At 36.2% G+C, this 25,314-nt stretch overlaps 1 protein-coding gene across 11 annotated transcripts in view; it reads left to right on the top strand.

The window, feature by feature from the left end:
• DLG1 (discs large MAGUK scaffold protein 1) overlaps window positions 1-24,515 on the top strand; it is a 145,707-nt gene extending 121,192 nt beyond the window's left edge. For 5 of the 11 annotated variants that reach the window (XM_063408668.1, XM_063408664.1, XM_063408659.1 and 2 more), the window contains 10 exons: window positions 2,705-2,881; window positions 3,558-3,627; window positions 8,041-8,140; window positions 10,470-10,511; window positions 13,636-13,686; window positions 15,721-15,822; window positions 16,077-16,249; window positions 19,662-19,771; window positions 20,137-20,228; window positions 22,789-24,515. In XM_063408668.1, the coding sequence (XP_063264738.1) occupies window positions 2,705-2,881; window positions 3,558-3,627; window positions 8,041-8,140; window positions 10,470-10,511; window positions 13,636-13,686; window positions 15,721-15,822; window positions 16,077-16,249; window positions 19,662-19,771; window positions 20,137-20,228; window positions 22,789-22,895 (1,024 nt within the window). In that variant the 3' untranslated portion in view covers window positions 22,896-24,515. Of the gene's footprint in view, window positions 1-2,704; window positions 2,882-3,557; window positions 3,628-8,040; window positions 8,141-8,833; window positions 8,868-10,469; window positions 10,512-13,635; window positions 13,687-15,720; window positions 15,823-16,076; window positions 16,250-19,661; window positions 19,772-20,136; window positions 20,229-22,788 lie in introns of all 11 variants that reach the window. The other 6 variants (XM_063408660.1, XM_063408666.1, XM_063408661.1 and 3 more) reach the window with 2 other exon arrangements.
• Window positions 24,516-25,314: the final 799 nt, after the last annotated feature.

Genomic DNA, 25,314 nt, shown 5'->3' with positions numbered 1-25,314 from the left:
TTATTTTTAAGTTAATTTGTGTTTATAACTTAAGTAAATATATATATGCCATTTTTAATCTGTAATAAAAGTCTCCATGCAGGAAGTTAATAGAAGCAGTATTTTTTATATTCCAGCTTGTAGATAAATGCATCATCTGGGCTGTGAAGTGAGTTCTTGCTTGATAACATGCCAGGCATACAGGAAAAGCCATGTTAATCACTTGGAATCAAAAGAAATTTTTGTTAATTCTGTTCGCTTTTGAGGTAATTTATAGGCTCATTAGCAGTTCCTGGTATTGTTATAAATGTTAGCTGCATAGTTTTGTCACTATTGTGTGATAGCCTATACCATCTTTTTATAAAACTTCATCAGCTTTGACTTTTTTGCCCAATAAAATTATTTTTCTTGAAGTAATTTCACCAGAGGAAATGTCTTTGATGAAACTGCCTTTCATTGTGCAAAACCTGCTCTGTTGAACCATTATCTAGTTGGAAAAGCACATGGTGGTAATAGTGACCGTATCCATTTCTGCCTCTATTTCACTCCTGAGCATTTCTTCTCTTGCAGTCACCATATATGTTAATGCTGTTAGGCCAAGCTCACAGCTTTTGTAAATTTATATGCAAACTCAAAAATAGAACTTAAAAGTGGAGCTGGTAGAAATCATTGTGTGAATGCTAACAAGAAATCTCAGGAAATAAATTTCACGATGCATGTAATTAATTCAGTGAAAATGTATACCTCTTGAATCTGCATTGAAAGTACATACTGGATTACGTGCACTTCATTTGGAGATATGAAATGATATTTGTCCAGAGTGTTTCTCGAACAAATGTGCAGAATAAATGTGGAGGAATAACTACTTCCTGTCTGTATCATTTTCTTACCTCCAATATTTTGGCTATTTCACAGGAAGAAAAAAATGGTTCTGATTTTTTTTTTTAAATACTCAGGATATCTGAAATATGCTGTGGAATTAACTCAAAAGATTCCTATTGTGAAGGTTGCACTGCTAAGCAAGGTGTTATTTCAACCTCCAAGCTATTTCAACATTGAAAGTCTAAATTTGGTTATAAACTTAAATTAAAGCTATTGCAGATTTAAGTATAAGGCTCTCTGTATTGGGAGAGCAAATATTTTGAAGCCATTTTAAAATTTTTGTCTTTTTTTAGACATTCTAAAAATCTTTATTAAAACCTTTAATCCTTTAGGAATTTTTTTTAATATATCCCAAGAAAGGCATGGTGTCTCAAACAACTCTGGTTTTGCAACAGATGCTGAAGGTGAATTCATCTGAGAGAATATTTTGAATTTTTTCCCTGTAACAATTTGCTATTGGTTATGAACAAATACAGTTCACTCAGTGCTTCAGAAAGGCAAAATTCACAAAACTGAAGTACATTTTAGAGTAAATAGGTTTTGATTTACATGCGTTAGAAATTTCTGTGATGTTAAAAATCTAGCAGAAAAAGGTATGCAAGAGCAGTGTTTGGGATGAACAAACAAGAAGATTTTGTACAAGGAATATGACACCCTTTTACATCATCACACTGTCATCTGTTGGTGCTACTTTGGCTTGGTATCGAGTAAGTTGAATTTGGGTATTGTTCAGAAAGTGCAGCACTGACAGCATATGAGGTGGCAGATTAAATAATGTTGAAGATTTTTCGACTGTGTCATACAAGTACTTATTTCACATAGGGGTGAAGTTTGTGAATTATTTTCAAATGTAAAAGAGGAGCCCTTTGGAGGGCAGAACCTTGGCAGTATCTGTTGCCATTTGCTAAGTGACTCCTGTCATCTTTCATTTCCACATCCTCATTAAACCCTCTAGCTGTGCCAGGGAAAAACATACTGCAGATATCTTCATTTCCTCGGGGAACTTGTCCAGGTATAAAATGATCTAAAAGGCAGAAAAAGGCAGAAAAGCAGAAAAGATATGACTTGTAAACCAGAACATTTCCATGGTGTGGTGCACCATGTACCTTTCCAGACAATGTGCTTTCTTAAACAAAAAGGGGATCAGCAGTCAGTTGCATAAACCAATCTTGCTGCCAGAGGGAATGTTAATAAAACTGTAGTCATGCAGCTGCTGTTCAGGTATTGTGAGGACCTATTATTTGAAAACAGGCTTACCTTAGGAAATTCTCTCGAAATGGTCAGGAATTTCCTCAAAGAATGTGCATAAGGTTCTCTGCCTGTAGGTACTACAGTAGCAAAATGGTGACCAAATCATATTTCAAAGTTGTTTTTTTTTTTCCTGTGAGCAGGATACTGACTTTTATTTTAAAGACTGTACTAAACTGTACTAAATAATTTCAATTTATAACTTGATATGAAACAGTGTGCTTTACAAAACATTTGACAGTGCTGTATGCTTTAAGTGCTTGTCTTTATCCTAGGCTGACATGTAACTTGCTCTGTGCAAAGTACTTACTGAATTGCAGGAGGTGTCTTCTGTAGAGCTTTCGTAAAGCACTAGAGGTTTGCTCTAGATGAAGTTTTTTCCTCGTTGATTAAAGCTTAGAAGTGTGTGGGGGTACTGTACTACACATTCTGTGTGTGTGTGAGAAAGTGTATTCAGCCTTCTTGTAAGTACCTGTCAGAATGATGCAATCATTTATGAATAGCATAGGCAGCTTGCTTCATATTTGGTGCTATTCATACTCACCTAGATTTTTCTTGCTTTTTTTCTATGTTTAATTTTTTCTTTTCAATGTAGAGCTCTTTTTGATTATGACAAGACTAAAGACAGTGGCCTTCCGAGTCAAGGATTGAACTTTAAATTTGGCGATATTCTCCATGTCATTAATGCTTCTGATGATGAATGGTGGCAAGCACGGCAGGTGACTCCAGATGGAGAAAGTGATGAAATTGGAGTTATCCCAAGCAAACGGAGGTGTGTCATACTTCATTGATTCTTTTTTTTTTTTTTAAGTAATCGTAGTGGGATTTTCATTTACTCAATACGAGCACTAAAACCCTATTTAGCTTTAGGAGTTGTGTGCTGAAGTTAATAAAGGTGGTCCACATCCACCTTCTCTGTTCTCACTGAAAGTGAGTTGTCGTTTTAATAATATTACATGTGAGTTTAATATCAGTTCAATAACCATTTATGTGTGATAAGGTGCAAAGTAGGAATGAACTTTATTCAAGTCATGACACTATAATGAATTCTTTCTGCCTAGAACGTGGAAAACTGGAAAATCATTCTTTGATAGCCAGAGCCAATGGAGATGAGGTTTTTGTTGGCATACAGGAGACTCAAATAAGAGTTTAGGTGCTCTGAATCTTAATATCTGCTAGTGACTGATAATTGAGGCTGTTCACTTAGTGCGATGTGATTCCTCTTTGCAGTCTGGATTTATTGAACATGTTTAGCCACAAAATACTCCCAATACTCTCACAGCTCATCCCTTGAGAAATAGCAGTTTTCCATTAGCAGGCTTCAATTTTCTGAATGTGTCATAAGCAATAAAATGTGTAGTACAAAAGGTTCTGTTGTAACAAGTGGTAACTTGAAGTTCTGGAGTTTTGCTGATTCTGACATTTTTGTGTGTGCTTTTTTTTGGTAGGGTTGAGAAAAAAGAACGAGCCCGTTTGAAGACAGTGAAATTCAATTCCAAAACAAGAGGAGATAAAGGGGTGAGTTAATGAAGTGCTAATTACACCTGACATTGTGAACAGTAACATTTTTAGTGGGTTTATGTGTGGAGAATCATTTTCAGATTTGAGTGAAAAGACTGAATTCTATCAAATAGAAATGAAATAATTCTGAGCACCAAAGCAGACTTTAATTGCCAAAACACTGCAAATTGTTTAAAGAATTAGCATAGATATATATATATATATGCTTTTTAATACTATAATGCAGTAGGAACTCTATATCCTAACCAAGTGTTGAATAATGCCATTTCTAACAGCTCTGCACCATATGTGATTCCTGTCACAGTACATGGATGGGAATGAGTGGTGAGAAAGCACTGAGGCTACTTGAGTAGTAATAGGAATGTTTGTGGCCCAAGTTACAGCCATTTCATAATGGTACAGCAGCCAATTTTTTTATTGTTTTGAGGGTGAGGCTTTTTCGCAATGTTTTGGCTGTTCTGAAATTTGAGAAACAATTCCACAACCTTGCCATTTCTACCAGTAGTATGTGACTAATAATTTCAAGACTTAGGCACATGCATTTTAGATGTAAGAGTCTTCTAAAGTAATAATATATTGTCATTTTAAAAAACCTGAAGTGTGCTTTAAGCTCCTGAGGAAACTCTTTCTTACATAGTGATTATATTTTTAATACCACTAATGCTGTAGCATTGATTAGTCATTATTGTAAATTCTACAATGGCTTGTTAGTAATTTATTTCAGTTACAATGTTTACATAACTTCAGAAATCACATACATAAATTATTAAAGCTTCAGTATTATATCCTGATAGTGTAGGACTGCAAAGTAAAAAGACTCTAAAATTCATATATACATCCCTCTGCCACATGTCAGAGGTTTCAGTTATTAATGAAATGTCATGTTTTTCCCCTGTAAGTATTTGCCTAATAAGGGGATCAATATCTCTAACTACTTTCTGATTCACAATTATGGTACTGCCCTGGAGAGTCACTGGAATATTTGCAGTATTTTTCTGTTTTGGTGCTTCATAGTTTGGTATTGGAATAAAATGTTATCAACTGACATGGTAATTTGAGTTTGCTTTTTAGAAGTCATATAAAGAGAGGCTTAAATACTTCAGATTCTTTTCATTACATTAAGTAATTTTTCAAATGTTACCATGTTCTTTGAAAGATAATTGCATGGTTTTAGAGTGTGTCTACCAATAAACTGCAAACAGTTAATTACTGACGCGTTTGAAGCAGCGTTTTGACAAAAGCAGAGTTGGTGCACAGTGCCTGTGTACTAACAGAGCACCAAAGAAATGCATGGAATACTGAGTGGAAAAGCAACTACGCTTGCCATTGATGTAGAACTGCAGTTCTCTTCCCTTAGTAACACTTCATTTTGCAAACACTTACTGATCACAGTCCTTTGCTTCAGCTGTAAATTAATATTTAACTTCAGAGTTTCTCCTTAAAGTATTCCTCTTGTATTTGTCATGATGATACTTATCCCAGTAAGCTGACAGCACCATACATGTCCTCATGGACCATGTGCCTTCCTGTGTCTGTGTGCTAATACTTCATAAACAGGATGAAATACCAACGTTCCACAGTTTTTGAAAATTTCTACATTAAGACCTTGAAGAATAACCCTAGTGATGGCTAACATTAAAATCCACGTTCCTTTCATTGTAAGGAAAGCTAAAAAATCTGGAGCAAAAATGGTTCCATTTTACTCTTGTTTGTCCCTTTTATATACACATTTATCTCATTTTCTGTGCTGCTTCTGATTTCATATATTCCTGCTTATGATGCCTGTGAATGATTGCCAGTGGGCTTATGAAAAATTTAATGCAATTACTATTAATTTTCAACTAATAAGCAAATCCTTCCTTATAATCATGGTATCTTTTAAAAGTAATCTTTTGGCTAATCATTTATGCAAAATCAGTATAATACTACTTTTATTTTCTCTTGTTTTTTTTTGGCAATGGAACTGACTCTGACCATTATACATGCAGTATATAAAGTTTTGAATTAGCTTAGGAAGTCTTGCTGTACAGAAGTTGAAAATAATTATTATGAAATATTTTCAAAACTATAATGAAGAACTTGATTGTGTTTTATGAAGTACAATAAATCAGCTTCTCCTTTTAACTGTACAAATTGCACACTCTCACCACCTCAGCTAAACTGAACCATTTTAGCTTTATTACGTTGGCGTCCTTTTACCAAACTGATAGACTTGCCCAAATGAAACAATTATAGATGTGATTCTTTTATTTTTTAAATTTACATCACAGTATTTTTCAGTACACTCAGCAAGGATCTCCTTTGGACATATTTCTTTGTTGTCCTTATTCTCTAGTTTACATTACCTTTCCTGGTTATGAGAAATCATTTGCAATGACTTGACTTCTGTTAGAGAAGGTCAGGAGGACCATAACATAAAAATTTGCCTGTGCCAAGTATGGTTCCTGCAGGCATATGATTGGCTTGAAACTTGATCTTTTGTCTGTGTGTCAGGTTGATAATTTAGCAATTTTTACAGTGGAACAACAGTTTAATCGAACACAGATGCAAGGCAATTAATGGTTTTATAGATTTCCTCCTTAGCACAGTATTGTTATTTCCAGAGCTCAATGTCACTGATTGTGCTCCCATGGTACTGTGTACCTCTTTAACACCTTGTAATTACCTTGTAATTTTAAGTAATTTTTAAAAAAACATTGGTAATGAAAGTATCACTGAATGTTTAAGTATCTGCTATTGTCAAGCACATCTGTATTAAAACAGATGGCCAGAAGGATTGTTAGTCTTGTAGCAGGATGCAGCTTTTGTGTTGCACTGTAGGAAAGGAGAGCAATTACAGACATTTTCTTTAGGAAGACAAAGTGCTAGTTTCAATTGTACCACAAAATGTGGCCCATCATTTAAAAAAACGTTGTCCTGTTTGCCCCTAGTTGTTACTGTAATTCATTCCATACTTAATGCTGGTAGGATAATATTCCTTGATGCAACTGTATTGCATATAATAGAGGTATGTGAGCTCACGTTGGCTGAAGAAAGACAAACAATTACTTGAAAGCCAACATGCTCCAGATTTTAGAAACAGTTGCTAATAGAGTCTTGAATGCATAATTATTTTTTTACAATACCTTTTAAAAGATGTTTTTGTGGCGCTTATCTTACTTCCTGCTGCACAGAGGCTCTGCTTAGCTTAGAAAAAAACAGTTCCCTATAGCACAGTGTCTCAAGACCAAGTTGGGTGGTTTCCTATTTTGCCATCCTTTCTGTTACAGTGTTTTCTGCTAACCAAATGACAAAAATATGGTAAATTTTATGTCTTTGCAAAACTGGTCAGATGAGTCAGTCATGCCTAAAGATGGAAGGGAATAACTGCTGACTTTAAGTTAGCTGTATTAGCTCTAGTTCTGGGCATAATTGCAATGAAAACATTAGTGAATTATTTGTATTTTAAGGTTTTTTATTGACTTGGAACATCAAATTAAAGGTGCTGTAGTCACATGATCAGCAGAAGACATAGCAGATATTACTAAAATCTGTGCTAATTACCTATGGACATAGCTATGTAGGAATGAAAATGCATTGATGCTTTCCACCACTTGGACAAGGAGCACAATAATAGTTTATATTCACATGGATGTAAATGTCTATGTAAGTAACTAGAAATGTTTGCAGCAACTGAGATGCAGAAATTCTTCCTCAGCATAAGCAGCTAATGTCAAAAGCTGCTGAACATGATCCTTGATATACAGGATTTTTCATGTGGTAATTATAAGTGCACTCTTGAAAAACATAATTGCCACAATAAAGCAGTGAAATTAGTTTATTTCTTTTGAAAGTTAGTCTTCACATTAGGACACAGACTTACATAGAACAGAGTAATTCCTTTTCATGAACTTGCAATGAATTTCAATAGTAAAACACTGATACAAGTTTTGGAGTTGGCATTTTTAGTTGGTTGATAATACAGCCCAATACTTCTGATGTCCTGTTACAATATCAGCTGTTTGCAAAAGCCTTAGCTTGGGATTTTTAAATTGTTTTTTATACTGTAACCCTAAATGAGATAATATCAGTGATTTAATTGACTTTGAGTCATTATGGTTTGGCCATCATACAGCAGCCTAGTTTTACACTTTTTTTTAAACACTCACAGCAAACCTAAATTTGTGAAATACAGGTCAGGCTGTATAGGATGAACCAGTTTTCTCAGTACTAAGCATGTGAAGCATGGAGGATATGAGCAAAGTCATGATCCCAGTCTCTGTTTCTATGAGCTGAGGAGATGAGTGTTTAAGTGAGATATGCACTGCATAATGTGGTTGTAGGAGTCAGCTTCCGCAAAGCTGCTGGTCTGGGCCTTTGTTCACACAGACATTAGACATCCTTTGTTTTGCCCCTCCTTCTCTTCTTCAGCAGTCATTCAATGACAAGCGTAAAAAGAACCTCTTTTCCCGAAAATTTCCCTTCTACAAGAACAAGGACCAGAGTGAGCAGGAAACCAGTGATATTGACCGTAAGTATGTGGCATTCCATGGAGAGCGAAGCACAGTAGAAGGGCCTGCTAGACTGCACTAGGGTGTTCCCATGGAGACAGTTTCTTGAGCTGCAACAGGCTGAGGAGCTCGTGGTGCCAGTGGCAAACCAGTCTGCAAAACCAGTGCAAACCTCTGTTTGCTGTTAAAATAAAACACAACACAAGAATATCCCAGTTTGGAATAAACTGGGCAATAAATACTGTTGACTAACTGGAGGAGATAACTGCCTTCCAGTGCTGTCAGTGATGCTTCCCTGTGTCTGAACTGGAGGAGAAGGCACAGTATTCATGGAAGTATGACAGAGCTTACCAGTTTCACACATCAGTCCCTGTAAACTGGTTTTTCCAAGCCATTCATTCTAATTTGATTTTTCTATCAAAGAGAGGTTACTCTGATTTTCACTGTTCTTGCCAGCAATAAAAGAGTGTATTCTCAAAACATAATTGCATCAATTTGCCAATTCAGACCAGGTTCAAAACAAACTGTGTTCTCTGCCATTTGCATTACTGATTGCACGTCATGTGCTAGTCAAGTCAAATTCTATAGACTTATTTTTCCCTGTGATGTTCTAGGAACTGTCTCCTGTCGTAGCGCCAATTTTATATATTACTGACAATTATTTTCTTTGTGATTGTCTTTTTATTGCTTGCCCTCTGGGGACTACTCTGCAGGAGGTCCCTGACGACATGGGATCAAAAGGCCTGAGTAAGTGATCAAAATACTCCCAAGTTATTTTAACCTCCATCTGAAAAATTACTACTTTTTTTTTTGACAGATCTCTTTGAGATTGGTGCTCTACCGCATAAGGAGGTTAACTAAAACTGGTTCATAAGATTTCCCTAGTTTGTAATCTTTTGGAGTTTTTGCTTTCAGGAACACATAAAGTGTATGTGACTGTCACGTTAGATTTTTTTGTTTGTTTGTTTTCAGAAGCTTACCAGTGCTTTCTTGTTTGTCCTCAACAGTACTGTGTTTTTAATTTGGTGATTATTTTTAATGTTACTTATATCTTGTCCTTGTATTTTGATTTATTTAAAAATAACCTTATGACTTTTTACAGTAATACCACAACCATTGCTGTGCTACTTTAACTAGTAACAGTTTTCACTCCTCTCTCTTAGGCAACTGATGTTTACAGCTACTTAGAGCAAATAAAACTTTTCTTTAACAAATGCCATGAGAATTTTTCTGTCTGACTTGAACACTTGTGATGCTGTTAGACCAGGTGGAGGGCTAATAGGGGTAACTTGAAGCATTTCTTGTATTTCTACATGAATCCAGTAAGATTCAAAAGTTGCTGTGTGTTCTTAGCAGATCCATTTGTGTGCACACACCCCACCACCAAATGTATTAAAATGACAAATAAAGCCAAGACTTGCTTTCATCACAGATATTAAATACATACACTGTTAGGCACTAATGCAATAGGAAAAGGAGTTTCTAAAGGGATGTGGCTAAGGGTAGCGTTTCTTCCCAAGGCATAACTGTAAGGCACAGTGTTGGTGAAATTACTTGTAAGGCCAGTGTACTTCTGCACCTGTCCTCAATCAACCAACTAAAAACACCAACTCTACTTCAATCGTGAAGTAGAAATTCTAGTAGCTGTAACATTCATTTTTCATTTCTGAAATGGCTGCTTTCAAAGAAATTCTTGGTCTGGACCAGAAGACTTTAGCAACCTTTATATATGGTTTAGAACACAAGATCATAAGCCACCTTTATGACCTTATGATCATACCCAGTTTAAAGTACATAATATGGTCCAGGAATATCTCTAGATGATTCTGTTCTATAAACAATTGGTTTCTTGTCTGTTTTTCAGCACAGACTTTTTAAAACCACCTTACCACACCTAATGCAAGTTGTGTTACATGCTACACTGTATTTCCTCTAATATAATCCAGTATTTTCTCTACAAGAGATTAAATGTAATCAATAAATTTCCTGCATAATAATTGAAATGCATAATCCCAAGATTTTTAAACAACAAAATTCATCCTGAAGTGAAAACTTATAAATTGCAGGGTTACATGTGAATTATGAATTAGAGTACTTTTTGTAATCTTATTTTATGTGCTTTTTAATGTTTTTCTTTTTATTAACATCAATTCCTTTCATACGAAATTAAGCTTGATCCTGAGAGCTATGAGAAGTACGTTAAAACTTTTATATGCAGTATGTATTGATTTCAGCACTTTGATATGAGTATTGTCTTTCATCTGGAATTTTTTTTGTCAATTTTCTTTCTGTTTGACTCATGCCATTGGTGTATGTTCCTTATTTTTTCCCATTGTGTTGCAATTTCAGAGCATGTAACCTCTAATGCCAGCGATAGTGAAAGTAGTTACCGTAAGTGTTTTTAAGTTCTTTGTTTATTCAGAACCTTTGTTTTGTTGCTCTTTCTTTGGTTTTGTTTGTCTGTCTTTTCTGGGTATTTACATGTTAAGTAGAACTTCCCAGTCAGCTTCAGGTGAAATCTGTATTTGTGTATTTGGTGGAGTACTGCAAATTGTTCCATGTCTTTGTTTTTAAAAACCTCCCTAGAATAACTGCAAACTTCCTTTATGGATTTTTTTATTGTTGTCTGTGATTTTATTAGTTCATCTTAATTTGAATCTACTCCTATTTTTGTTTTAAATTATGCAAGCTAGCTAGACATGTTAAATTTAAATGTAATTTTAATGCTGACAAATATAATTATATATAGCTGAGCCTTAATACTGGAAGTGTAACCAAAGTGTGTAATCTGTTAAATAATTAATAATTAATTATTAGATTGTTATTTATTAATTGTTATTAATTAATAATGCAATAACTATCTGAAGTTTTTCACAACTGATACTCAGATTTAATATGTATATACTTCAGTGAAAGTACAGATAAGCAAACATGTATTTACCCTTGCTTTCAGCTCATTTTGTCAAGTGTGGGTGCTTAGTATGAACTGTCTTCAAAGCATATGACACACATTCAGTGCTGGAGTCAGTTTTGATAAATCAGCATGCCAGTTCTCTCTCTCAGAAGACAAAGTCTTCTAAATGGCACACTCACTTTGCTTTTACTACTAGCACAAGCTCCAGTAGTATCTGCTATTACCTGAGCTGCAGTAGCACTCCATGCTCACGGTGGGTAATAGGCTGCATGGTGCTGCTCTGCTGTGCTTTGACATGCCGTGAACCAGAGCAAGAACTTGAATCCCACTCCTCATTCCCAGTGAACAGCTTCCCAGTGAGGTTGCAGTCTGGACCTGGAAGCCACAATAGACCAGAGCAGGACCATAGGAAAGTGGAGGGTTTGAAGAGAAACGTGAAAAGAAGGAACAGTGAAAGTCATGCAGTGGTTCACTGCTCAGCCCCTGCCTGCCCGCTGTGTAATGGGCACTGCAGAAATATGTAATTTATGTCAGGATACTAAGGAAGGTGGTTCATGAACAGATATATTTGTTTGGCTGTAGATCTTGATGAGGTGATGAGCCACATATTTTTTTCCAGATGATGACGCTGAAGGAGAGAATGTATAAACATTAATGCAAAATGCTGGTGGTGTTGCAGACTATAACTGAAAAGAAACCAACTGAGGGAGGCATCTGTGTTCCCTGAGAATAACACAGAATTGAGCACATATGGAAGTTGCCTTTGACAAACAGAAGTTTTAATTGTTTTTAATGACACACCATTAAAACTATCTAACCATGTCTGTTTCTTCATAAATTTGCTGCTTCCCTCTCTTCCCTCACTTCCAAGGTTTTTTTCAGAGCTTGCTTTATTTACATTTAAAGCTCATTGTTGGTACTACTAGTTAGTTTTTTACTTTGTTGTTACTTGAGAAGCCATGATTTTATTATGAATGTCATGGATTTGTTTATCTCAATGTGTAATTCCGAGCACTTTTTATTAAAATATTCTTTTAATTTCTTCTTACTGCTGTCTAATATGAAAGTTATCTTGATTACAGATGAGTACGGTTGTTCAAAAGGTTCATTCTATTAATAATAATTTTTCCAAAGTTTTAAAAAGCAGTGACAATATATACTTTTTGCCCTCAGTCAGGGGATGCTTTCTACTGGTTCTTATCTCTTTAGTAGTTTGCTCTTTGACCTTATAGCAATGTGACTTCTCCAAAGAAATAATCTAATTCTATGTGAGCTGGATCTTTCATAGATGAGTTAATAGTTGGTAATTCCCTATTCCTCTCCCTAGCCTAAAAAGGGTTGTGAAAGTATATACTGTCCTTCTAAAATCCATTTGCATGAGTAACTTTTTGAGATATTAAAATGTACAGGTTGCATGATTTTGTGTCTGTCTTAAGGTATTCCTCACTTGCAACATTTTAGGAAATTAAAGCCTTTGTGTATTGCTGTAGGACAGTTTGAATGCAAATTTATTGCAAAATAAGAAGTATTTCAGCTAATGAAATGCTAATATTTAGATTTAAAATATCAGTGGCATTTGCTTTGAAATAGAGATATAGAAGCACAATATGCATTTGTAAAAGCCTTCATCTGCCTTCTGTTTCTACATAAACTGGCGTAGCCTTGGTATGTTCCTTTGTCTGTTTTAAGTATGGCTTATGAACGTCAAAGAAACTTCCAAAATAAACAAGTGAAATATTGGAGGACGGTGTTTTCTTCAGTTCAAAGCAATGTCATGTAATTTGAGCTTGTGCCTTCAGAATTATCAATTCTCTGCTATCACAGTTTTAATTTCATTATAAGAGATATCATTTTAGAATAGAAGTAATTTTTTAGAGAGATGGCAACTGAGGTATATTTCAAATGCTTTCACTAACATTTTAAAAGCCTACAGCTGTCAAAATTCAAGAGTCAGTTATTTTAGTTTCATTCACTGCTAATGTGCTTCCTGGAGCTGAGAACAATCCAAAGCATTCTTTGCTTTCAACTTTGTCCTTAAAAATTAATTTATAAAATAGTAGTTATTTAGTATATACAGTCATAGCTTTTTTGATAGAACTAGAGTGGCTGAAAATGTTTATGTAAATGCCATGTCACGATAAAGTTAATGGAAGATCCATGTAATGTACCTTGACATACATGGTTGCCAGCTGTGTATAAAAATGAAAAAGTGTTATTGTAGATGCTGGCTTCAGAGTGTGGAGAGCGCTCCTGCTGCATTGCTCTAGCAGTGAATGACAGCGTGCATGCATTGCATCCAGGACAGTGGGGAACAGCACCTCAGCAATGCCTGAAAATTCCTGTGCTTGATGTCAGCTTGACATGCCAGCGTTCACCAGGAACTTATTTCTACTCTATGTGTCTTATGCTTTAAAGCTCGGTGTTTGGCTTAGCTTTGTGAGTTTTATAATTCATTGCTCTCAAAAGATGTCCCTCATCAGTATCATTGTAATGCATATTGCTGGGCAGTGTCTGTATCATCATAGTCCATGGAACAACTCAGTTGAAATGTGTTGCTTCAGGAAAAAAATACATTGATATATCTTTGCCTTTACATTTTAGGTGGCCAGGAGGAATATGTGTTATCTTATGAACCAGTCAATCAACAGGAAGGTTGGTAGATCTCACTCAGTAAAAAATAATCTGAATTGTTAGAATGCTTCACATGCCCTTATGTAGTCAGCACCAGGATAAACTTCTTCACCCTTTTTAAGTTGTAGCTTACTGTTACTCAAATAAATAAATAAATCATTAAGGCATAAATTATTAAATAAAATCTCTAAATTATTTAGTGCAGAATCCAAAGGTGTGCTACTTCAATAATTTCTTCTGTGGTTTATACTGTGGAAGGAAAATACAGTATACTTGACAGTTTTGTCAGTGAGAACCTCATAAATTATCATTTTCTTCTGTTTCATATTGCTTTAGCATTCTCACTGTCACAGCAAAAAGTGTGTGAATAGACCATTTGTCTATTTACCAACTTCAATCGAAATGTCTCTCAACAGTCACCCATTTCTGTATGATTTTCTTATATGGCTAATTTGGGTAATAATTGCCAAGGGATTTTTTCCTGAAAAAGGTAAAATTTAATGAAATGGAAATCAATATTTTCAAGGAGAAAATATTTTCTCACACTTGAATTTAAAAATTGCTTTTTACTGGTTTCCAGTGCAATGGTTTTGTGTCTTTTCACCTTGGTCTTGATTGTGATTCATTGTGTGAATACAGACACAGAGTTTTTACTGTTCCAAATCACTAGCAGAGGTGCTAACAGTTGATTTATGTTATTTGATACGTAGCTCATATACTTGGAAATTATTCTGATGAAAGGAATGAATGTCCTTTGGGAATACTTATCTGGTTCCTATCAAATAAGGTGGCAGTCAAACTAAATATACATCATGTATAAACAGGAATTTTGGGTGCCAAGATTTCATGTCTGGTTTCTTGCAGTGAGTAGTGTGTTTTTAATAGCACTGTGGCACATTCACCTGTATAGACTTTCCACTCTGACTTGATAACCATGGCACAAAGGCCCCAGTTTATCAGGAATCCTCCAGAAGCAGTAAAAATTGTTATACAAGGCTAACAGAAACTGCATTATTCATATCATTTAATTTTAAATATTGGAAGATGCCAAATAAAATTATGGGTGAGAAATGCTTGAATTAAGACCCTACTAGAAACTGGGAATTGGTAGCCCCCTTTGATGTAAAGTGAGTTATGTCCAAAGTAGGAAACTGGAGTTTTGTCACCCTCACAGGAGCAGCTGCTGGTCTGTGTGTGCCCCCTCACCAGAGTGGCTCACAAAGGGAGAAACAGCAAAAATATTTGTTACTTAATTAATAACTTAATAGATACTGGATTCAAGACATTCCTCTTATGCATATAGTAATATAGTGGAAAGGAAATAGCTCTGAGTCAAATTAAAATATATTTAATAGGCCAGACTTTAATTAATTGATACTTATTTGTGCAGATTGAACTTAAAATTGAAATCTGTACTGCTGAAATTACATGATCATGACAACATACTTAGGCATTATTGTCTTAATGGTTCTTACAGTATAATTACACATAATCTGCTTAAACTTAATTTAAGTTTAACCAAAACCTCTTTATTAGAAATAATTAAACTACTTCTAGAAGGTACTACACTTAATTTTGTAAGGGTGTTAATAGTTACAGAAACTATTTATATTTGAGTCATTTTGTATGTGAGTGCTTAATTGTGGTCTTAGAGGAACAGGAACTTCTCCCAACACAGACACAGAATTTTATGAACTGTGCTGCTGCTTAGGTGCCTCTTTGAATTGAAAAGATTTTCAAACCTCCCCTCTTTCCTTTTTCCATTAGAATTTAGGATATTAGCTTGTGAAAGAGTTTTTTTCCCCCCAAAGGCTTCATAATTTAAGACTCACTTTCAATCACTGAGATTGGTGATTTGAGAGTCAAGGTCTAACATCTAGCTATGACTATGATATTAACTGGTTGATGTTCTTTGACACGTTTTTATTCTCTTTAAAAGTACATATTCTTCTAAGTTTTAAAATCAGTGCTATGTGAGAAAGTTTATTTTGATGAACTCTTAAAAGTTAGCAATTATATGAATTATAACTGACATTATTCCTTTATGTTTATTAGTCAGTTACACTCGACCTGTGATTGTTTTGGGACCCATGAAAGACAGAATAAATGATGACCTGATCTCAGAATTTCCGGACAAATTTGGCTCATGTGTTCCACGTAAGTCTCAGCAAATGCTAAAGCAATTTTAAATGACATTTTTCTCTAAATTTTTATAAGCATCTGCTGTACATCTGCTGTATGTTGGGTTAAAAAAAAAAAAGTTTAATGTTTAAACTTTATGGACCTGTCTTAATACTGTCAATCTCTTTGTGACAACTTTGCAGCATAAATGGGAGATTTTTTGGGTATTGTAGAGAAAAAAGTCACTGTTTTTTTGTTTTGCTTTAAAAACTCCTGGTTTATATTTAAAGATACTACTAGACCAAAACGAGATTATGAGGTGGATGGACGTGATTACCATTTTGTCACTTCGCGAGAGCAAATGGAGAAGGATATTCAGGATCACAAATTCATTGAAGCTGGCCAGTACAATAATCATCTTTATGGAACAAGTGTCCAATCAGTGCGAGAAGTAGCAGAAAAGGTAAATCAGTGCCACTTATTTTCATTTATTGAAGTGATTACATGCCTGTGCTGACAGGGAAAAAGAGAAGAATGGCAAGAAGCCATTTGGAGCATTCTGACTTGGAAAGGAATTTGTATAAAACTAGAAACAAAGCATATTATCACAGATGCATTTAGGGAAATAATGAAGCTTTAGAATAATGAAAGCATGATGATTAAATAGTGGGAAAAGAGCAACCGTAATGTGCCCTCTCATTTAAACAGAATAGAGAAGAAATAAGTGGAATTATAGGCTTATTAGCCTAGCTCACATACACAGATCATTAACTAATTAAAAGTAGTGCTGGTGGAGTTAATTAATATAATGATCCTTTTGACATAGACCTGTGCAAAAGAAAACTTGCAAAAATGTTATTCTTTGTCCTCCTCATGGTTTTAACTAACAAAGGGAAGAGAGTAAATGTAAATAATTCAATTTAAATTCTATTGACCCTATATTTTGAAGATTGACCTTACTGTTTCTATCCTGCAGCAATTTGAATTAACTATTTCTTGCAAATTCTAATTATTTCCAAAGTTTTAATGAAGTTGACTTGGTCTGAAAAAAAAAAGTGGGAAAAAGAAAGTGTATTTCTGAGAGTGAAGTGCTTGTCTTAAAGAAAACCTTTTGATGAAATTTTTTTGCAATTGTTCCGTATTGAGTTGATGAGTGTTGTTCTGCTGCTTACAAATTCAGTGCATTTATAGTAGCCAGTGTTATCTGATCTCTATGAGAAGGACCAGCCAGTTTTTAGGTGGGAACTCTCAAGTGTGGGCATTGTCAGTGTGGACATGCAGAGGGTAAGTGTGGGTAGTAACCCGTGTGCCATAGGGCTGTAGTTTAGTCCTCTGGAAAACTCTGCAGACCATTTTGACCAAATGGGTGAGTATTGCTATTTCTGAATTTACTGGAAGCAAAACCAGGGCAAACACAGTGAGATTCTGGGGGTCAAGTGATGTTTTCTTCTCCTGTCTTTGTCACTGTATGGAATGGAACCTGCCCCTGTGGGATATAGTGAGAAAAGGAAAGAAAAGAATATTAATTACATAATTGTTCAAGTAAACGAACAGTACTTTGTATGGGAGGCTGAACAAAGCTGTGAAACTATCATATGTGATCCAGTTATGAAATGATTGAGCAGGTTAAACATTATAAATCTGTTGGCAGTTCCTTTACTTGGTAGCACAAATACAATCTTTCAGTTCCATCCTGGACCTGAAATTGGCTCTGTTCTTTTGTCCATCTGTTGGGATTAGTAAGGTAGAAAATTGCTATGAATCTTTCATAAATGGACATGGAGAACAAAGTATTATCAGATATCTCCATGCAGTTGAATCTCTTGCACAGGCACCATGGAACTTGGGTAGATGCAACAATTTCTCAGTTGCAGCTATTATTTTCCTGGGAAACAATGGCCTATCCTTCACAACTTTACTTCAAAATCATGACAGGGCTGCAAACTGGTTGATCTGGAACTACTTCCACCCTTGTATTCTTTTCCATTCTGCTGAAAAGTTGAGTTTTTTCAGTGGATTTTATTGCTGGGATACAAAAGATGATTTCCAAGTTTTCTACAATCAGTTTAGAAGAAGACAGAAGTGACTGCTATTACCCCAAAAGACCCAGAAACAGTATTCTTAAAATAGCCTTCAGTTGTGTTCCTTTGCCCAGGCTTCCAGCTGATCCCTGTCTCTCTCATGGACACAGCTAAAGATGCTTTCTGATGTCCTTATTCAGCCAGAAGGCACTGTGCAAGTAAGGAACTAAAATATATAAAATTTTATTCAAAATGCACTGTGCAAAGAGCAAAATAGCTACCCTGGATGAAAATACCATCGTATCATGATCCTTGTCTTTCAAATCTTCACTTGAAAAGAATTCTTGTACCCTGTTTCCTGTGGAATTGTCAGCACTTTGCAATCTCTGTGTCTCAAGGCCTCAGTTAATGCACATTCATTGGTAATTTGGAGTAAACTGGCACAGTTATATCCTGTAAGGCCCAGCACAGGTACTGTGCTGGCTCTCTACTCTCCATCCTTTGGCTTCTGGCATAAGTTGGTGGGTTAAATACAGCAAATAGTGTTTTATTTGAACAAGGAAAAAGCAAATAATGCTCTTAATTCTCAGTTCTTGGAGCATGTGCCACATTTAAAGATGTGGACAGATCAGCACATGTAAAATACTCTGCTAGGACATACAGACACCTTTTTTAGATGTTACCAGTTGGCATCCAGACCCATGGACAGGATCTGGGAAACAGCTATCATCAGCTGAAAGCAAACAGACATATATATTGTTCATGCGGGAAGAACACTTCTCTTTAAAAATTCCTGAAATAAAATTCTGATTTTGTTGGGTAGGAGATCAAATGTAAATGATCCTAGTTATTTCTTCTGCCAGGGAGCAGAAGCATGTCAGTAATTTCAGACATTTTTCCAGGAATGATGTCCCAGGAGTTCAGAGATGGTGGTGTATGATATGAGTAACCGTTGTTTGTGGTACTTGTGGGTTTGACTCACAGATTTCGATTCACTTTGGTTTCCTGCTGAAGGAAAGCTTTTCTCAGTATTGTCACCCGAGAGTAGTTTTCTGTTCCTCTTTCCCTGTACCCTTCTAAAATGACTGTATGCAAAATTATTCCTATGCTACTCAGAAAAGAAAGACATAAAAATGTGTTAGGTGGAAATGAGCATATCTGAGATGAAAGGAGCTGAGAACAGGAAGAGCCTTTGAGATGAAGCTGAAAAATTCTGTATCATGGGAGAAGAGAGAGGGGAGGAAAGCAGCATTACTACACTTTCTTCCAGCTCCCCAAGGAATGGTCAAGTTTTATTTGTTTCTCAAGAGAAGAATGATAAATCAACCCAAATAAATTGCATTCACCATGTCCAATGTGGTATTTCTGCTGGATGGTACCTGTGGTAGGAGAGGGCTTGTGGGCAGTTCCACCTGAATATGGTGGCACATTTCCCTGCCAACAGGGGTGGGCACTCCTGAGGGACGCCAGTTAAGTCATCTGGCTCCTCTCCAAACTGCATCTGTGACATGGCTACTCCCTAAAGCATCCTCAAATTAGTACCAAAACAAAGCAAAATTAAAAAAAATTGGTGGTGTGGTCGAAGTCCAGCTCTTCCCCTGTATGATTCTGCAACATGTGATGAAGAAAGGAAGGAAGAAAGAAGGGTCAGGAACATCTCAAATATGATGTGTGATCCAGCAGAGGAGATTGGGGGATCTTGTGCCAAAGTGGTGAAATCACAGTATCTTTGATTCAAATATTCTAATTTTGTTGGTTTCAGTGGAGATGTGTTTTCTCTTCTAAATTATTATGCTGTGCTACTTATGACTTAAACTTTGCTTAGTGCCATTTTCCTTCTCTCTCCCTTTTTAGGGTAAACATTGCATTCTTGATGTTTCTGGTAATGCGATCAAAAGGTTGCAGATTGCCCAGCTGTACCCAATCTCCATTTTTATTAAACCCAAAACAGTGGAAAATATCATGTGAGTAAAAGTAAAGTCCCTCAGGCTAAATTGTTTGAGACTATTGTATTTGAAAAGCCAACTGCAAGTTATATGCAGACAATTGTAATGTTTGCATTTCAAATAATATTTAATTCCCTAAGTTTAATTTTTAGGGACTTTAAGACAAGGTTTGTAATCCAAATTAAAGTGCTTGAAAATGAATGTCATTGTGTTAAATTCCATGCAGCGTAATGTCAGAACAGCTCATTTCCACTATAGTCTTTGCTTAGTGTCTTTAGGGTTTAATCCTTTTATTAGGATTAATACTCAAACAAGAAATGAAAACGTTAAAGACTCCAAGTATTTGATAGTGGTTTTAAAAGGTATAATGTTTTCACTTTCAGGGAAATGAATAAACGCTTAACAGAAGAGCAAGCCAAGAAGACATTTGAGAGAGCCATGAAACTGGAGCAGGAATTTACTGAACACTTCACAGGTGTGTTTTGCTTTTGACTGCTCACTTGCCAGAGTTGAAATTTTATTGCTTGTTGTAGAAATATTACTTGCTTACCCACTGAGATAGTGAGCTTTGTTTTTCAGATGATCTGTGATTACTTTGAGGTATAGAATCATCTTAGTATCTCTACACTGATTTCACTTTGATCAATTAATTGAATATAAAGAATATACAAAATTTTACTGGGAACTTAATTTAGGTTTTAAAAACTCTAAGGTTTTCTACACTTTTCCTGGGTGTTGAAATGCAGATGTTTGCTTTGTTGGTGTCTTGTACACTTAAAGCTTTTATTTGCAGACCTGAAATTGCTCAGCAAAGCTGCTTGTAGGAAACTGTTAATTACCTTTTTTTTAAAAAAATGGGAAGATGATCAAGCATAATGGTAAATGAAGCCTCTGAAAATTGAACACTACAGCATTATGGTACTTATTTCAAATTTGTGCATGCCATGGGCCTCACTGTAACAGCAAGGGATGGGCAGCAGTCATTCAAACTGTGCTCATTCTTGGCATTGTGGCTTCTAACAAGGGGATGTTGGTCAAGTCATGACCTTCATGAGCCCAGAAATGAACCTTTCCTATTCCTACCATGACAGACAATTGCTCCTTTCCTTTCCCTTTTGTTCTCTTTTGCAGTGTTTTTGTGTTTGCTGCCCCATTCACTTATTTCCTGTGACATGAGCTCTGCCCAGTTTATCTCCCCCCATCTTACGTGGGCAGAGCTGTGAGTGCAGCTGTCTGCTCCAGCTGGGCAGAGACACAGGTTGGGGTGGTGCCTTCATAGAGGAGGAAGATAGGAAAACCAGTAAATCCCCTGACCCTGCTGCCTTGTTCTCTGCATTTTGTGCTAAATAGTTGTCAGTTTATCTCAAGACTCTTGACATACCTTGCTCTTCCCATAGCTGGGGAAGAGCATCTGTCTGCACCCAGAAAGTCATGGGACTCTCAACATATCTTGAAAATTCCTCCTATTATAGAGTCCCTTAACAAATGGCTTGCAAATGTGTCCAGTTTGTTGTTCAGAAAATGAATGAGTTCATTTTAATCATTATCCTTTATTAGTTAGTAGCTGGCATTGCCCCAGGCTGTCTCAGGGCATTATATAGGACGCTTTTCCGAGAAATTAAGGGACATAAATTATACTTCAAAAACCTAAAGAATTTTTGAGTGCTCAAGTGTTTAGATCTGTGATTTTTTTTCCAGAGTATAAGGCTTGTTGACAAAGAAAGGTGGTCAGACTTCTCTCTTTGATAATCCTATTCAGCCAGAAATTCTTTTCTGAATCTGAGATACTTGAAGCCATTACAGATCCCAATTCCAATACTCATGTGAGCCAGGTGGTAAAACAGAAAGTGTGAGTTTTCCTGAATCTATTGTAAAATACCACATCATGTGTGGTAACTGAAACCAACTTTATCAGCAGGTTTCTCTTTTTGCAGAACGTTTTATTCTTAGTCACAGGAGAGAGTGTTTTTTGTGGTTGAAGTAAGTGAAGTTTGAAGGAGGTGGGTTGAACATTTTACTTGGCCTCTACCAATGGAGCAGCCTCCTCCCGCAGGCAGTACAGCATTGGACTGCAGATGGGGAGAAGGTTTTTAAGAGATAAATATGGAATGGTAGGAATAAAAGGGACCTAATTTGCATGAAAGCAAAGCTCAGAAGCAGCAGAACTCTATTATTGTGCAGAAGTGTGAGTCTGACCTGCCTCCAAAACTGTCTTTCATTCTAAACTTCACTTCTTGGATTATTGACACTGAGACTGTGACACTAATGAAGAAGTTTCTATCTCACAGTGATTGCTTTTCCAGGCTAAAGTGTTGATAAGAACAGCTCAAACTTCATCTTCATTTTCACCAGACCATACTGTATTTTGTATTCTGATATGTCAGAACACATCCATATTGGCTCATTTCTAATTAATTTCTAGCCCTGGCAAAAATACATCAACTAACAAGATAGGAATGAGTATAGATTGCACTTTTAACTGTATAAGGAAGCCTCTTGTCTATAAAACTTGAATCTGTTGTCTAGACAACAAACTCCATGAGTTCCTCCTCTTTTTAGCCAAAAGCAAAGGTAGAACTAGGTAGACATCTCAAGGTTAGCCAGCCTTGCTGTGCAGCTTTGGGACTGAACTCTGAGGAGTTCACCAGCCTGTGAGGACACAGCCCTGCACTGTCTTGCCTTGTGTTGGAAACAGAAATGAAAGTTGGGCCAGAAGGAATACTGGAGGATGTGAATTGACTCAGGCAAATTGGAACATGTGGCTAGGAAAAAGTTAAAAACTCATCAGTTGTATGTATACACTTGGTAGGACAGTGGAAGCCACTTCGTGTCCCCAAGGAAGGGCTTTGTGTGTCCTGCAGTACCACTCTGTGCTTCAATTCACTGAGCACAGAAACCAGGAATGCCCACAGGTGTCTGTTCCTTCACAAACCCTCCTGGCACTCTGAGGAGAAGGAGCAGTTTGGTGTGGAGCAGCCTGGTTTCTGCACAGAACCAGCAGGGATGATTGCTGATTGCCACGTTATGTTTTGCAGCTATTGTCCAGGGAGACACTCTGGAAGAAATCTACAACCAAGTGAAACAGATCATAGAGGAACAGTCTGGTCCTTACATCTGGGTTCCAGCAAAGGAAAAATTATGAAAACAGATTTTTATTTTTCATTTTTTAACTGACATCACCTACTACATCTGACGACTCTTAAGCCCTTCCAGTGGAGCCTGCCTCTAGTTCTTTCCAACGTGGTTCATACCCTAACCATCACATTCTGCAGTTCCCATGATGCTTTACATTTGGTGTCTCTCTTAGTTGAAATAATTTGTATTATTGTGTGTTGTTGGTTTGCCATTTTTCAAACATGACAGTGGAATGGCCTGACCAGCTATTAGTTTAGGGTGGGGGTGGGAGGGAATTGCTTGGTAAAATTCCTTAATGTTTAAGGGAAAGTAACTTTCAAAGATTTTTCAAAAAAGCTTTATAGACATTCTTTTAAAATTTCATAACAATTGAAAGAAAAGTTGTATTCAAGGAAGTTGTAAATTATGAGTAACTTTGCACGCTTAACTTTAATAGCATGGTTCGGTCAGGGCAATCAATTCCAGGTTTTATTTTCTGAGTTCAATCCTATTGTCATGGTATCTTTTTTTCTTTCCAGGCAGTTAGAAAGAAACTTTCAAATTTTGAGTTAGCATTTTCATTAAGTCCCATTACTACTCCTAAAGGGATATTCATTTTCATAATTTCATACGGATATTCTTATAATCTATTTTTTCATTTTTGCCAATAAAATTGCTAGGGACAAAGATGTGTAATGTTTTTAATCTTCCTCATGAAACACTATTTATAGTGTGTTACAGAAATTCTTTATAGATAATGGTCATCACACTTTTTGAGCCTAAAAATATGCTTAGGTGCTAGGAAACCTTGTATTTTTCAGAGGAATGCCAAATTTACATTGGCAGTAATTCAGAAAGCAGCTGCAGAGATGGTCATTAGGGCAATGAGAGAATGATTCATAGCCTAAAAATGTGTGTGTTCTTAGGGGTCAGATTTTAATGAATATTTTACCCACAATAACTGCCTATTTTGTTATAATAAATATATATATATTAAACTTTCTTTAACTAAACTCTGTAACTATGGGAATTATTTTCTTTACATAGTTGCGCACACGTATAAATATATATATATAAAATATATATTTTTCTTTTACCACCTACTCCTAGCTTTTTGTTTTGAATAAAAAATAAAAATCAAATTAGAATTTACCTTCCTTAATCATGGAAAAATCAAATGGGCTGTGAAGGCTGGGCATGAAGTCCAGGGAATATTAGTACAAGAAAAAAATACATGCAAGTTCTCCTCTTTTCTACGCAGTTCCGGGTGTTTGTCTTCCCCTGTCCCCTTTGTAATATGCATGTCTTAACCAAAGGGAGAATTCAGAGTCAACAATATATTTTTTTTTCTGTACGTGTTCGTCTCGGATTGCACAGGCACAAGATCTTCCATTTGCAATGCACAAACTTCTGTGCTGAATGTTATGAATACGTTGTACCAGAACCTTCAAGAATGAAATTCTCTGATGCCCGTATTATTTGGTACCTGCCATTCTTGTTTGCAACTGATTGTTTTTGAGAGGGATGTACTTATGGCAGTCATGGGGCAGTCCCACAACCAAATCAGCTTTGGTTTGTAATGAATTATCAACACTATCCATTCCATTTGTTAGAAAGAGGAGAACAGCTAATAAACTTTATTGTACAACATATTTGTCAAGTGTGTTTTTAATTATGATAAACACAGGTGTTGTAGCACTTTAGAATAATTGACTGAAACTGTAAGTGAAAATCACATGATAGAGAAAACCAGTGGCCATTTTGGGGCTACTGAAGTTACTGTATTAAGAGAGGGTTTAAACTTGTGACACAATTATTTCTGATGTTATGTGTGATCCCAATGCAGCTTACAGGAAGTTGAAGTTGTTGGTGCATGCCCCAAAAGAGTTGCTGGTTTTCAAGATCTGGGAAATCAGGTGTGCTGCCTTTCTGAGAATTCCTGCCCATGAAAGCACATGGTGCACTGGATTGATGCAGTTTGATAAAAATGTAATAAATTTTTAAGGCAGCTACAAGTGTACTGTGTTCTCCCTCTTGAAAGTGACTGATTGTTTGAGGTGTCTTGTGAGATATCTTGAAAGAGCAACTCAAAAAATAAAAGGATATGAATCTCTATGAAATCTGCAAATACATTTGAGATATCTGTATTGTATACACTTATTTTTACCCCTTTTTTAGCCTGTCACAAAGAGCCCTGTTCAGCTGAGTAGGTCTGTGAGGAATTTCTCTTTCACAGTTGGAGTGTCTGAGCAGCTGTCACTGAACTTTGTCCCCAGAGTTGTCAGACAGCAGCCAGGTATCACCAAACACTGCACTCGGACTGAAGTCCACAGCAGTTGCCTTGCACAGTTGTCATGCGGGAGTGAAAACAAGTCTTGGATCAAGAAAACCCAAAGGACTCTGGAGTATTTGCTTTGCATTTTTAGTTTTGTTTCCCATGTTACCTT

This window comes from Prinia subflava, chromosome 11 (genome assembly GCF_021018805.1).
Source record: "Prinia subflava isolate CZ2003 ecotype Zambia chromosome 11, Cam_Psub_1.2, whole genome shotgun sequence".
Lineage (NCBI taxonomy): Eukaryota > Metazoa > Chordata > Aves > Passeriformes > Cisticolidae > Prinia > Prinia subflava.
Note: the sequence above shows the minus strand (reverse complement) of the source record. Positions and strands in the feature narration are given on the sequence as shown.